Source organism: Cibotium barometz, chromosome 14, assembly GCF_041138505.1.
Source record: "Cibotium barometz isolate CiBa-2024 chromosome 14, ASM4113850v1, whole genome shotgun sequence".
In the NCBI taxonomy this organism is placed as follows: Eukaryota; Viridiplantae; Streptophyta; class Polypodiopsida; order Cyatheales; family Cibotiaceae; genus Cibotium; species Cibotium barometz.
The window spans coordinates 250,396-262,737 of NC_141059.1; the positions used below are offsets into that span (position 1 = coordinate 250,396).

The window sequence follows — 12,342 nt, forward strand, 5'->3', positions numbered from 1 at the left end:
GAGGATGTTTCGTTGTCGTCTACTCCTAATGGGCTGAAGGGATTAGAGAATAGAGATAGGCCCAAGCTATTCCAATATTTGCTGCCCCTTACTGCTTTCTTCAAAGGTTTGATTTGATTTCTTCTAGATTCTTCCTTGATTTGCCTAAAACTAGCGCTCCCCTTAGCTCTATCCCTAACTTTGGTTCAACCCATTTTCACAGACCCCTCTTCCTCCAATACCAATATCTCCTTCTTTTTCACCTCTTTTTCCTTTTTATCATCAGGCTTATCACACTGATTCCAACTTTGCTTCCCCCGCTTGGTTCATCTTCCTTCCTCACCTCCCCATGTGACTCAGTTTTCTTCGCTGCACCACAATTTCTGGCTATGTGACCAAAACCACCATATCTAAAAGAAGCCCCCAAAGAAGACACCGAATTTGAGTTTCAGTTCCATCTAGTTCCCCTAGCTCCACTTCTAGAATTTTACGTGTCTCCAATTGGGTGTTCCATGTAATACAAACTCTGTTCAATTGTCGTCCACTGTCTTTTGCCCCTTAGGACAAACAGAACTGGGCCTAGCACTCTAGCAAGATCCCCCACTGCCAGTCTTAACCACGATGGAAGTCCCATAATCTCCACCCATATTGGGCATGCCTCTCTGAGATCTCTATTTACATCAAAGATTGGGTCGAAGGGTAGTGCACAAGCTTTTGCCCGAGAAGAACGGAGCCCTTGCAACGTCAAACACAGTTCACCCTTTTGTGTGAACAAAACATTAAAGAAGCCTTTCCTAAGATAAAAGATCTGTGAAACCACCTTCTCATGAAAAATATCATCTTGTAGCCATTTTCCTAATTCTACCTTACTCGTCGTCTCCCTGAACAAAATAGAATAGCACTACACATGGAGAACAATCCAATCTGTCTCCCTGAACAAAATAAAATAGCGCTACACATGGAGAACAATCCAATCTATCTCCTCACCAACTCAGGGGAGATACTTGTATATACCTTTCCTTTGTCAATGTTCCTTTTCTGAGCTTGTGCATTTAGTCTTGCCGAGATCCAATCCAGATGTAACCTTTTCACGTCTCTCTCCCTTTCTTCTTCCTCAAGGTTTCCAAATGCCTGCCATCTTTTGGGCATCACCGCCCTACCCACCTGCACATGTGTGAGAGGCATGTTGACCACCCACTACCGTATGAATGCATGCTCCACTCTCTCCCGTAGATTCAACTCATTCCACTCTTTTTTTTATGTTGCCCTCTTCTCATTGACCTTCACCTCTTGTAGATTACGAATTAATGCCACCCAACTTTTAAGTGTTCTTCACCCAAGAACGTGGAGTCTACTCCAAGGCATGTGGATGGAGCCTTTAGCAGCCCCAGACTCCATATAGTCGTCGCAAGGAAGAGGGGCTTGCTTGACCATAGAAGGCTACAGAGTGAGAGAGAACCATTGGTAAATTCGAAACTAGGAAAGTGCCCTTGAAAAGCCCAAAACCAGGAACTTGCCTTGGAAAAGCCTAAAAACCATCACCATTGTTGAAGCCCAAAATCGAAAAAGTGCTCTGATAGATGAGATGGCTACAAAGTATTGATGCAAAGAACTAGGCCCTGTTTCCATGAGCCTCTCTAGACGAAGCCAGCTTCTTGGTGGCTTGAGGGTATGGCTACCTTGTCTTTGTGAGGGCCCTGGTTTCCATGGATTTTGTTTTCAAACTTTTTACTTGGTTAAAAAGCTCGTGTCCATAGAAAAGATAATGGGAGCATAAACTATTATGGGAGGAGATGGAAAGAAAAGGAGCACTTTTTCTTGAAAAAAATACATGGCCCTGATTAATGCAGCCCCTTGACCAATACAACTATTGCTTTAACTTTTTGGGTGGAATTTGGTAGACTAGGGCTGGCTGCTAGCTTGCTAGCTAGGGTAGAACCCCCCTCAGCTGGCAATTGGTTGCTTCCTAGGATGAAGCCAGCTTCTACATGGAAACAAACCCCTAACTACTGCTAATTGTGCAAAAATGGTGCTGCTCTAGCTTGATCATGTGTGTGAAATGGGGTCTCGGACTCAGGAAAAGATGGGTTCGACCTTGCCTGCCTCATTTTGACAAGAGAAGGAAAAATGCCCATTGCCACCTTTAATTCTTTTTTATCTTGACTTGAAAGTAGAAAGTGCACATGTCATTGTCACCTCTAACTTTTCAAAAAATTATGAAAAAAAATCTTGTTCAAAATTACATTTTTCTTTTCAGTCCATGGTGAATAAGATTGATGTTTCCCAAACACTAATGTGAATAAGATTGATGTTTCAGTCCATGGTGAATAAGACTGATGTTTCCCAAACACTAATGTGAATGACTAACGTGAACGGTCAATCATTGCTTCCAACCGTACATTATCGGAACATGGTGACCATTCGCGTTCATTTGACCTCTTATACATAACAAAATAACGTAGACTGTTTCGATTGCTAAAAAAAACATATTTTTCAACCAATCAAAATAGAGACAACTCTTTAAATCTATCCGGGGTTTTTCCTAAAACTATACTATTATACGTTGGTTTTATAATTAAAAATATATGAAAAATCATTCCTTCAAATAAAGGCTAAGTAAAATCTCAAGCCATTTTTTTGAAATTTTTTGAGCACTGGGTCACCCTTAGCACTATCTCCAATGCACCACTTAATGCGAGCGATGAAGGGATCGATCACGCGGAAGCGGGGCATAGAAAACACAGGGGATCATGGGCGTACATGTGGCAAGTGGCCTAGGTTTATGTTTTTTGTAAACCTGGGCATGGGGAGCTCGTTGTTGGAAAGCGCACAGAGATGGCCGAAAAGTGGGGCTAGGCCCACCGAGGTACAACTAGTTGGTCACGGCGCACGTACGTAATTCGAAATGTAATCTTCATATTGATGGGCGCTAATTTGAAAGCCCATGCAGGGTGGTTGAATTAATGTCTCTCCTCCTTATAAAGGCTGCAAGCATTGCCAATCCCAAACCATAATCGCATTTTTGCCCAGTGGGTATGTGCCGCAAACTTAAACTCGGGCATATACAAGTATCTCCGCCTGTAGCATAGGGCTGGCGATGGGCTCCGTAAGGATTCATGCATCAAAGCAGGGTCGCATGGCAAGTTCTTATTATGAACAAGGGGATGATAGAAAGAAGGGCACATGCTCACCTATGTGCAAGCATACCGATCAATCAAGCGGGCGGATAGGTATGCTCATGATAAGTGACCAAGACAAGGCAAAAAATGTGACAAGTTTCTATGACTCGAGTTTGAATGAGACTCCACGCGTGAAGAAGCCATATTAAACGATAATCTATTATTGGGAAGCATTGGGGATTCAATAGATGTTGATTTTTGCCTCCTTAATCAACGCCCCATAGCTGATAGTATCTTTTTCTCTTTGCACAACTCCTTCAGTGTGAGTTTGATGAGGATAAAGATGCGTCTAGTGACAACATGAAGATGGAGGAACTTTTTGATGGCAATGGCTTTATGTTTGAATTGTAGTCTAGGGAGGAAATTGACCCATTCACCTTCAAATCTCTAAGGTTCTTTTCATTTGTGATAGGGCAACCTGCACCTTGATGATAGCATGCATTGAGGATGGGTTCTCGATGACTTTGGACATGCTCAAAAAGTAGGGCACACGGGGCCTTTTGGATTTGAAGAGGTGGGCGAGAATGAGATATTATCTATGCATTGTGGTTAGTGATCTTGGCTTGAGGTATCTTGCATTGAGGTATAGTTTGAGGATTACATGCGTAGAGTCTGGAAGGGCACTATCATGGCATGTCACTCAGCTACACACCTTGGCCTTAAAGAAACAATTGCCAATATCCAGTCAACATGGTGCACTAGTGTGAAGAAACATGGCATCCCTCAACCATATGTTACGGAGTTGACCGGTGCATGTGGGTGTGTAGCTTGCCTTGGGTTACAAAGGAGCTATTGGCTGGGTTTACATTAGAACTGTTATCCTGCTGTGCAACAAGACCATTAAATAGGTCTACATATCGGCAAAGTCGAGTGACCCGACTGTAAATGCTATTTTGTGAGCAACATTTCCTGAACAAGGCTGATGTTGATGGGGAGCTGGAGGATATAATTATCCGGCATAAGGTCAGGCTTGTCACATAAAGATCAAGCAAGCATTCTAGCTTACCCAGGCCAAAGATGGCTGTGGAATATATATGCCATCGTGGAGGTGGGGTGGGGAGAAAGGGAGGTGTGACCACTGAAGATTGCGCACATCAAATAGGTGCGGATGCCCTTTTAAGATTGTGGTGACCACTGAAGATTGCGCACATCAAAGAAGTGCGGATGCCCTTTTAAGATTGTGGTCCAGTACCCACCACTTGGCATGCAGGATGGGACATGGGCCAGGATCACGTAGCAACTTGTACCACTTGCTAGTACACACGTAGGTTATCAAGTGTTGCATGGAGGACTTGTTCGATGTGGGGACATGTCGTCATGTCACAAAGATGAGTGTGTCAAAGGAGGCATTTCACATCGAGAGGTCATCCCTGGTAGATTGAGTGTAATATAGATTCTTCATGATTCCAAAAGAGATCCAAATGATGTCATAAAAACTACACATTGAAGGTAATGTATGGCTCAATTGTGCTACAATGTGTTGCATGTCCTGAATGCACATAGCTAATTCTGAACATCAACCACTACTTGTAGTACGTAAGCTAGCAAGTGATGATTGGACCTCCACATGTACATGGAGGCTCTACAATTTAGGGCACAAAACAAGGTGTTGTATTGCCAACCATACAACCCGCGTAGGCTTTGGATGAGAGGGATAGACCCTGTTGTATTGCCAACCCGCGTAGGCTTTGGATGAGAGGGATAGACCCTTCATCCTTGTTATCCAAGATGAGTGGATGTTGGACATGTCCCTCCGCCTCTCAAGGAAGATTCTTGGGCCATAGACTCCACATTCAACACAAATGTGTTTGGGATGCCTTTATATGCCGCAGTTCTACCAAATCAACATGGGGTTAGCATGCTCGTATGGTTCATGATTTGCACCCATGATGCTGGTACAAGCTAAGAGAGCATTGCCTTACAGACCGCACTAACAGTGGTGTTTGAGAGAATGAATGAAGTTCGCCCTGTAGTAGCGTTGGTCATTAACAAGTGTCGCACAGAGTTACTAGCAATCATGTATGTAGTCAAGAATGATCCTCATTGTTGGGCTAAAGATGGGAATGGAGATCGTTTTCAGATTGCATGTAGGGTGCTTGTTTGCTGGTTTCACACCAAAAAGGAATGGGTGGAGAATTTGCTCCCATAGGTACATTCGCATAGGGTTTACATTGATTTATATCAAGGCAAATGACTATGTATGCAAACTAAGACGTTGTTCCAAAGGACAAGCGTGATAATGTGTACACATCAATGTCAAACCTTATGCACGCTTGCATTGAGGTAGAGTTTGAGCGTAGGTATGAGCAACTCATCCAAGAGTATTCAACGCACAACCACGTCGTGCGTTACATCATCAATGGGTGGTGCAACAAGACGTGCATTTGGCAACGCATGTGGCCAAAATTTGGTCGTCTCTTTCCACATGGCAATGTGGACACAATAAACCTAGTTGAAAGACTTTGGTAGTATGTTAAGTATACACTCTTGGATGCACGGATCAATAGGTCAGCCCTATACCTTCTACATGCTCTTGTGGGTGACTCAAGAACAGGCACACGGATGGGGGGCACAACAGTTGAGTTTTTCATGCAAAAATAGGAAACAAGTAAAGATGATTGCTTTGCCTGGGTTTATTTTCTACCTGCATTTATCTATGTGGGCTTATCTAAGTACCCGAGTTTCTTTCCCTTGCATATGGTTTGTTCGGGTTTGATTGCAGTTGATTCTGGACAATACAACATTTATGGTAATGACAAGTCTCGCCAAGCAGATAGCTAAGCTAGCATCAGGTGGAGAGGGTATACTTTGGAGGTATGAAGGTGACTCATCCACTCTTCAGATCATTGATGAGTCAGCAATGCTCTTAAATATCTTGAGTACCTCAAGTTTACATGTTTGGTACCATGTGAGCATCCAATCGGCATACTCTGATTGCTCGCATTGGTCAAGCGACTACAAGCATCTCTATGATTGTCCAAATTGGTCAAGTGACTACAAGCATCTCTATGGTGTATGAATCATCTTGAAAAGTTGGTTCCCACACCTTCATGCCATTCTCCCCATCATTGACATGACACATGCAATGGGGGTGGAGAGTGAGCCAACATGTGACGTGGACACCCAGGTGATTTGGATAGGCCTTCCACTTCCGAGTTACTGCATCATAGTACTGAAGAATTAAAAGATCTCCTGGACTGGATTGCACAAGGGATACCTTATACCTTCATATGATGAATCTCAAATACAAGCATTGATGAGCCAATATACAAATCTCCCATGATGGACTATACAAGGGCGCTGAAGGAGATTGTGTTACCAAATGAAGGGCGGCATTTCGCAAGTGCAATCCCATGTCACAACCACCACAGGGCTTGGTCATGGCAAGCCCATGATGAAAGGAGAGGTGATTGACAAGACAAGTGTGGCACCCATTTAACCTACCCGCCAGACTGGTGTGTTGAGGAGGAAGCATCAAAGGGGATGAAACTGGGTGCGCTTTGAGAAATGGACGCGAGTGTATTGTCATCATTGTTGTATAAAGACTTTGTTGGTGGACCCATTGTGTATCGACTCATGCAAAACTTGTCATGCATTGTTGCCTTTGACACAAAGACTTGCGCACTAGAGGCATTGATGGGTCGGACGTGACAGTATACGATGACTCCTATGCCTATGTTGCAAGCGTGTCATCCTATTCATGTGGCCCCAATGAGGATGATTAGTGATGCTTTGTGTTGACTCTAGCCAATGGTCAAATGCTGTTTGATGTTTATGCATCAAAGCTCAAGATGGTATTATTGTAATCTCCGCTAGTTTGTATTTTTGCTATTATCACAAGATTGCTTATGCTTTCTCAATATGATTTGCTACAAAGGTTGAGCACATAATTTGTTTGAATATAACAACATTTTTGCTAGTAATCTCCCAAGATTACTTGCACATTATCATATGTAATGTACAAAGGATTGGAGTGAGTGTAACAATCATTGACATGTATGTATGTAATGTACTTGTATGGATGTAATGTATGCATGAGACATATCGCAACGGGAGGCATGTTATAAAAAAAGGATTTACGCATGATCATCACAAAGGTAAGTATATAAACATTTACGTGAATTGAAAACATCACATTATCTTACATTTTTTATTAAAAGTATGTAGCTTTTACAATCACACGAGTTTAAATGTACATTAGTTAAAAAGAAAATTAGATATGGTAGAACAAGGTGAAAATTTTTTATTTATATTTCAAAGTCAAAGAACTATTACAAAGCCAAAACACAAGTACGCAGACACATCTATGGTCCTCCATCATAACAAGGGTAGCTCAATGCTCCAATGTTTTCAGTACCAACCCCGGATGTCTACACGTAGTCTCGCCACATCATCATGTGTGAACCAGTCATCACGAGACCAAGCTACAAAGCAAGTGAAGAATAAGAGTAAGTGACACAAAAAACACTATAGCAAGATTTGTAAATAGAAGGCTTACCCAACCCCTAGGCATCTTCCGAGCGAAGATGTCATCCACCAAGAGCTTCATTGCCATCATGGTGTAGAAGCCACAGTCAATGGCATTGGGCTGTTGGGGCCCCTCAATGGTCTGAAACTCGAAGTTTGTCGATGGGGACACCAACAAAGCTACATGGCTTTGAATATGTCTTGGCCGTGCTTTCCATCATCCTATACCATAACGGATGTGGGCAATGTTAAATTTCAGCCCTCGCATACACATAAACTTGGCACGAATATGCGTAGATGGATGGTGGGGACACTTACCCCGGTACACCTTGGGAAGGCAATCTTTTGAATCAACAAGGCTGAGGGAGTCAAAGAAGAGAATCCCGGGGTTCACCTTCGGAAGCCTCGCAACCCTCTTATGTGAGTTGTTATATAGTGCAAACAAGCACCAATTCCCCCTACATAGAAGTGCAAACATTGCGTTGAACAAGTGACACAAAGTGTACAAAGAGGCTACAAGTTACCAGAAAGGGGCCCTTACCGAATCAAAACTGGCAAGAAGACAAACACGTAGGACATGAAATCGATTCCCTTGAGCATGCTGACCGACCGCGCCGTTGTCATCTTCTGTGGGTGTGACCGAATCGGCATGGCAAACCACAATGAGTCGATGAAACAAACTCTTTGATAGGAGGTCGGTCGCAAGGTATTCATCATGCAGAGGGCAAACAAGTTCATTGCCTTTGTGCTAGCCTCACCCCCCAACAAGCTATTTACGAGAGCCTTGTCAATCTCCACCACAATGGGAGGCATCCTTGTCGTGACCTCAAACATTATGGAGCGAGCCACGTCCAGCCCACATGTACAGGTAGAACCCACGGTCAGTGTGACAGGTAAACCTGGGCACACAAACCAAATTACATAGTGTGCCTTGCTTGTACATTGAGAAGTGGGAGTCATATACTCACCTCCACTTGGCCAAGTGCTCTATTGGTTGGCCCACCTTATGCCCCGTCTCTATGGGCTCCACGGCTCCAACTTGCCCTATGTGGAAGGACAAGTCAAAGCCGACCGCAAGCTCGAGGGGACTCGCTATTGTTTCCGGCGAGGGGCACAACATTCGAGTCCTCCTCAGCCTTGTGGCGATACGAGCAACCACCTTGTTTGCCTCCTCATCACCCTCCTCATCCGCATCCCTACAAGCCTCCTCATCACCCTGATCATCCTCCGCGACGTAGTCGTTATCACCCTAATCATGCTCTGTGACAGTCATTATCACCTTGATCATCCTCTACAACATAGTCATCTCATAACCTTGATCCTCCTCCTCACTCTCCCCCCTCACCCTCCTCAGTAGGCCTCCTCCTCCTCCCCCCCATCACCCTCCTCAGTAGGCTCATCGTTTGCCTCCTCCTCCTCACCCTCATCGTCGTTTGCCTCCTCCTCCTCACCCTCATCGTTTGCCTCCTCCTCCTCACCCTCCTCACCCTCCTCAACCTCCTTATCATTGCCCTTACCACCCTCCTCATCATTGCCCTCATCACCCTCATCACCCTCATCACCCTCCTCATTATTGCCCTCATCACCCTCCTCATCATTCCCACCCCTGACACCACCATCAATCTCCTCCACCATGGCACCCCTAGCAAGCTCATGACCCTCAGTGTGTCTCCCTCATCATCCTCGGAGCTAGCTTCTATTCTTTTGGTTCACATTATATGCCTCTGAAATAAAAAAATAAGAAGTTACGAACAAAGCACATGTCCATGCAAGCGTTCCAACAACAATTAAAAGAATGCCATACTTGCATTGGCATCATACCCATCCTGTATACAACTTCGTATGGCCTCCTTCTTCTCCTCTTGCCTCTCCTCATATCGAAGGACATGCCTCTTCACAAAGCCATGGATGAATTTACCCCACATCATAACGCGCTGCTCCTTGGGGATTGCATCCCATGCCTCGATTGCCCTGATACGAGCCCTAGCCTCCACTTGTCAAATATTCAGTTCATATTTGTGATCCACATTCTTAAATCGATCAATTGCCCATGCTTGGTCCCTCGTTGACGACATTGGGACACCCCCAAGCCTAGAGCCCATGGGTCTAGGCTTGAGGATGTCAACATCTAAGCCATGTGCATGCTTTAGTAGATGTTCGACCATCCTCGTGCGCTTTTTCATGCACATGTTTGTCTATGGACACATCGGGGTGCACAGCATTGCTTGAGAGTTTTACCCCCGAGGTACAGCTCTATATAGGGCTATGAAGCCAAACCTAGAAATCAATACACAAACCTGTGGTGGCAAGAGGAAGATAACCCCAACCCAGTCACAACAAACCTTCTCTTCGCGCGGGAGGATAGCCTGCAAAATAGTCCTCTTCGTCGAGCGTGTTGTCGGGCTTGCCTCTTTGAGTGCCAGAGTGTGTTCCCCTTCCCTTCAGCCACCTGTAGAGTAAAGGGATGTACGGCTCATCCCCATCCAAGTCCATAGATGGAGATGGAGAGGGAAGGAAGGATTGAGAGAGAGTATTGGGGCCGGGAGAGACCGAGAGAGAGAGCAAGAGAGGGGGGTATCAAACCTTCCGTTGATCTTGGATTTGTTGAGCTTTCGAAGGACCTTCTTCGACGGCCGAGACTTGATTTTTGGGAGCCTCTTTTGCTAATTCCCCCCTCATCTGTTTTTTCTGCCCCCTTCTCCACCTTCTTCTCCTCTTTAGGCTTCTCCACCTATAGCACAACGCGGATCCAACATCAAATCCACTGTATACAGATAACCCCGGGCATATGCAGGTAAACCCTGCACCAAATAGTTACCGTGGTATACAGATAACCCCAGGCATATGCAAGTAAACCCTGCACCAAATAGTTATCGTGGGAGGTGTGCCCTCCATCCTTGCCACCCCATTCTCTTTCTCTTTTTTCCAATATCACTTGTCTTCTTTTTTTTGCTTCTCCACCTGCAGCACAAGCACAACCTGCCTCTTATCCACTGTGCACAGATAAATCCCCGCCAAGCTCATACAAGGGCAAATATTTATAGATAAACTTGGGCATTTACAGGTAAACATAAATCCCCGCCAAGCTCATACAAGGGCAAATATTTATAGATAAACCTGGGCATTTACAGGTAAACATAGGTGAACCCTGGGCATTTATAGATAAACCTGGGCATTTACAGGTAAACATAGGTGAACCCAATTGTTGAATACCTACCTTGGGGGGGTGTGCCCTTGGTCGTTGGCTGCCCCTACCGTTCGTTCTCTCTTTCCACCATCACGGTCTAATTTTCTGAACTTCACCACCTGCAGCCCGCCATCCAAGCAAAATCCAAACATACAAGTAAAACCCGTGGCCATACAGAAAAACCCAGGCATCTACACAAAACATGGGTGTCGACGAATACTTACCCCGGGCACCACGTAAACCTAGGCACCTATACCAAACACATAGGTAAACCCGCAGTCCCAAAAACTCGGGCATTAACACATAAACCTGGGCACCGAGAATACTTACCCTGGGGGGGTGTGCCCTCTGCTTGAACCTTTGCTGTTCGCTTTCTCTTTCCACCATCACCATCCATTTTTTAAAGCTTCTCCACCTACAACCCAAATCCAAACTTACAAGTAAACTTGTGGTCCCATCCAAAAAAACCAAGCATTTACAGGTGAACTCGGGCACTGAATACTTACCAAGGGAGGTGTGCCCTCCCTCATTGGAGCCTCCGCCGTTCGTTTTCTCTTTTCACCATACATGTCTAATTTTTTAAGGTTCTCCACATGCAGCCCAAGCAACATTCAACATTAAATTTAAACATACTCGAAAACCCGAGTCACAAAAAACTCGGGCATCGAATACCTACCGTGGGGTGTGTGCTACCCGTAATTGCTGCCCCTATTAGTTTTCTCATTTTTCCAGCATCACCCGTCGCCTCCTTAGACTTCTCCACCTGCAAAACAGCACAAGCAATTAGTCACATTAAATCTGCTACACACAGGTAGGACCGAATACAAAAAAACCTGAGCATATACAGGATGCCTATGGGGTTGTGAATACCTGCCGTGGGGGGTTTGCCCTTTAGTCGTTGCCGCCCTCGTTAGTTTTCTCTTTTTTCCACCATCACCCGTCCCCTGTTGAGACTTCTCCACCTACAAGCACAAGCAGAATTGATCAATCAAAGCCACTATGTACAAGTAAACCTGGGCACCAAGTGCTTATTGATCAATCAAAGCCGCTATGTACAGGTAAACCTGGGCACCAAGATCCTCTTTGCTCCGTTGTCGTTGAAGAGGCTGTAAAATTTCCTGTTGCTCGTTTCTACCTTCACAGTATTGGGTGGGTCCTCCATCGTCGCGCAGCTACGATGGGTGGGTCCTCCATCGTTGCGCAGCTACTCCCAGCGTAACTTCTCTCGTATTACGTTGACCCTTCTCCACACCTGCCCATGGGCGGAGGTTTGCGAGGTGGCTGCCTAGGTCCCATCCCCTCTCCTTTTCTCTTGCTTGCAGCGCCAGACATAGTGCACACTTCACAACAAGGGCTTGGGCGCACAGGGAGCGATGGGTGCTGCGTGTAGATGCCACAGCAGAGCAGCCAAGCAATGCCCAGGGATGTAAGGCGCACTGTTCAAAATAGCCTCGCCGCCGAAGTTCGCAATCGAGAATGAAACCCCAACACAGCCTTCTTGCATGCCTTGGATCCTCTAAACCACCCGGA

At 45.2% G+C, this 12,342-nt stretch overlaps 1 protein-coding gene across 8 annotated transcripts; it reads right to left on the reverse strand.

Annotated features, from left to right (window-relative positions):
- Positions 1–7,378: 7,378 nt before the first annotated feature.
- On the reverse strand, positions 7,379–12,342 carry LOC147631518 (uncharacterized). 8 transcript variants are annotated; one of them, XR_015267303.1, is made up of 6 exons: positions 11,877–12,342; positions 11,683–11,774; positions 11,489–11,575; positions 11,319–11,383; positions 10,843–11,227; positions 7,379–10,586 (listed from the first exon to the last, which is right to left on the reverse strand). XR_015267303.1 is itself a non-coding variant. In XM_086808020.1 (6 exons), exons 3-6 carry the CDS (start codon positions 10,518–10,520, stop codon positions 9,879–9,881), a joined length of 342 nt encoding a protein of 113 aa, XP_086664146.1. In that variant the 5' UTR covers positions 10,521–11,227; positions 11,319–11,575; positions 11,683–12,342; the 3' UTR covers positions 7,379–9,878. The 8 variants fall into 8 exon arrangements, 4 of the variants coding, with proteins under 4 accessions (XP_086664146.1, XP_086664145.1, XP_086664148.1 ...); XR_015267302.1 differs by having other exon boundaries at positions 10,843–11,062; positions 11,143–11,227; positions 11,319–11,575; XM_086808020.1 differs by having other exon boundaries at positions 7,379–9,888; positions 9,968–10,074; positions 10,209–10,356; ... (1 more) ...; positions 11,319–11,575; positions 11,683–12,342.

What these genes read in the sequence shown, in the direction of transcription:
- LOC147631518 (XM_086808019.1), bottom strand. Translation starts at nt 8,585, where the DNA reads ATGACTCCCACTTCTCAATGTACAAGCAAGGCACACTATGTAATTTGG. An exon ending in TTCTTGCCAGTTTTGATTCG is followed by an intron (nt 8,084 to 8,166) that starts GTAAGGGCCCCT and finishes ACTTCTATGTAG; the next exon opens with GGGGAATTGGTGCTTGTTTG.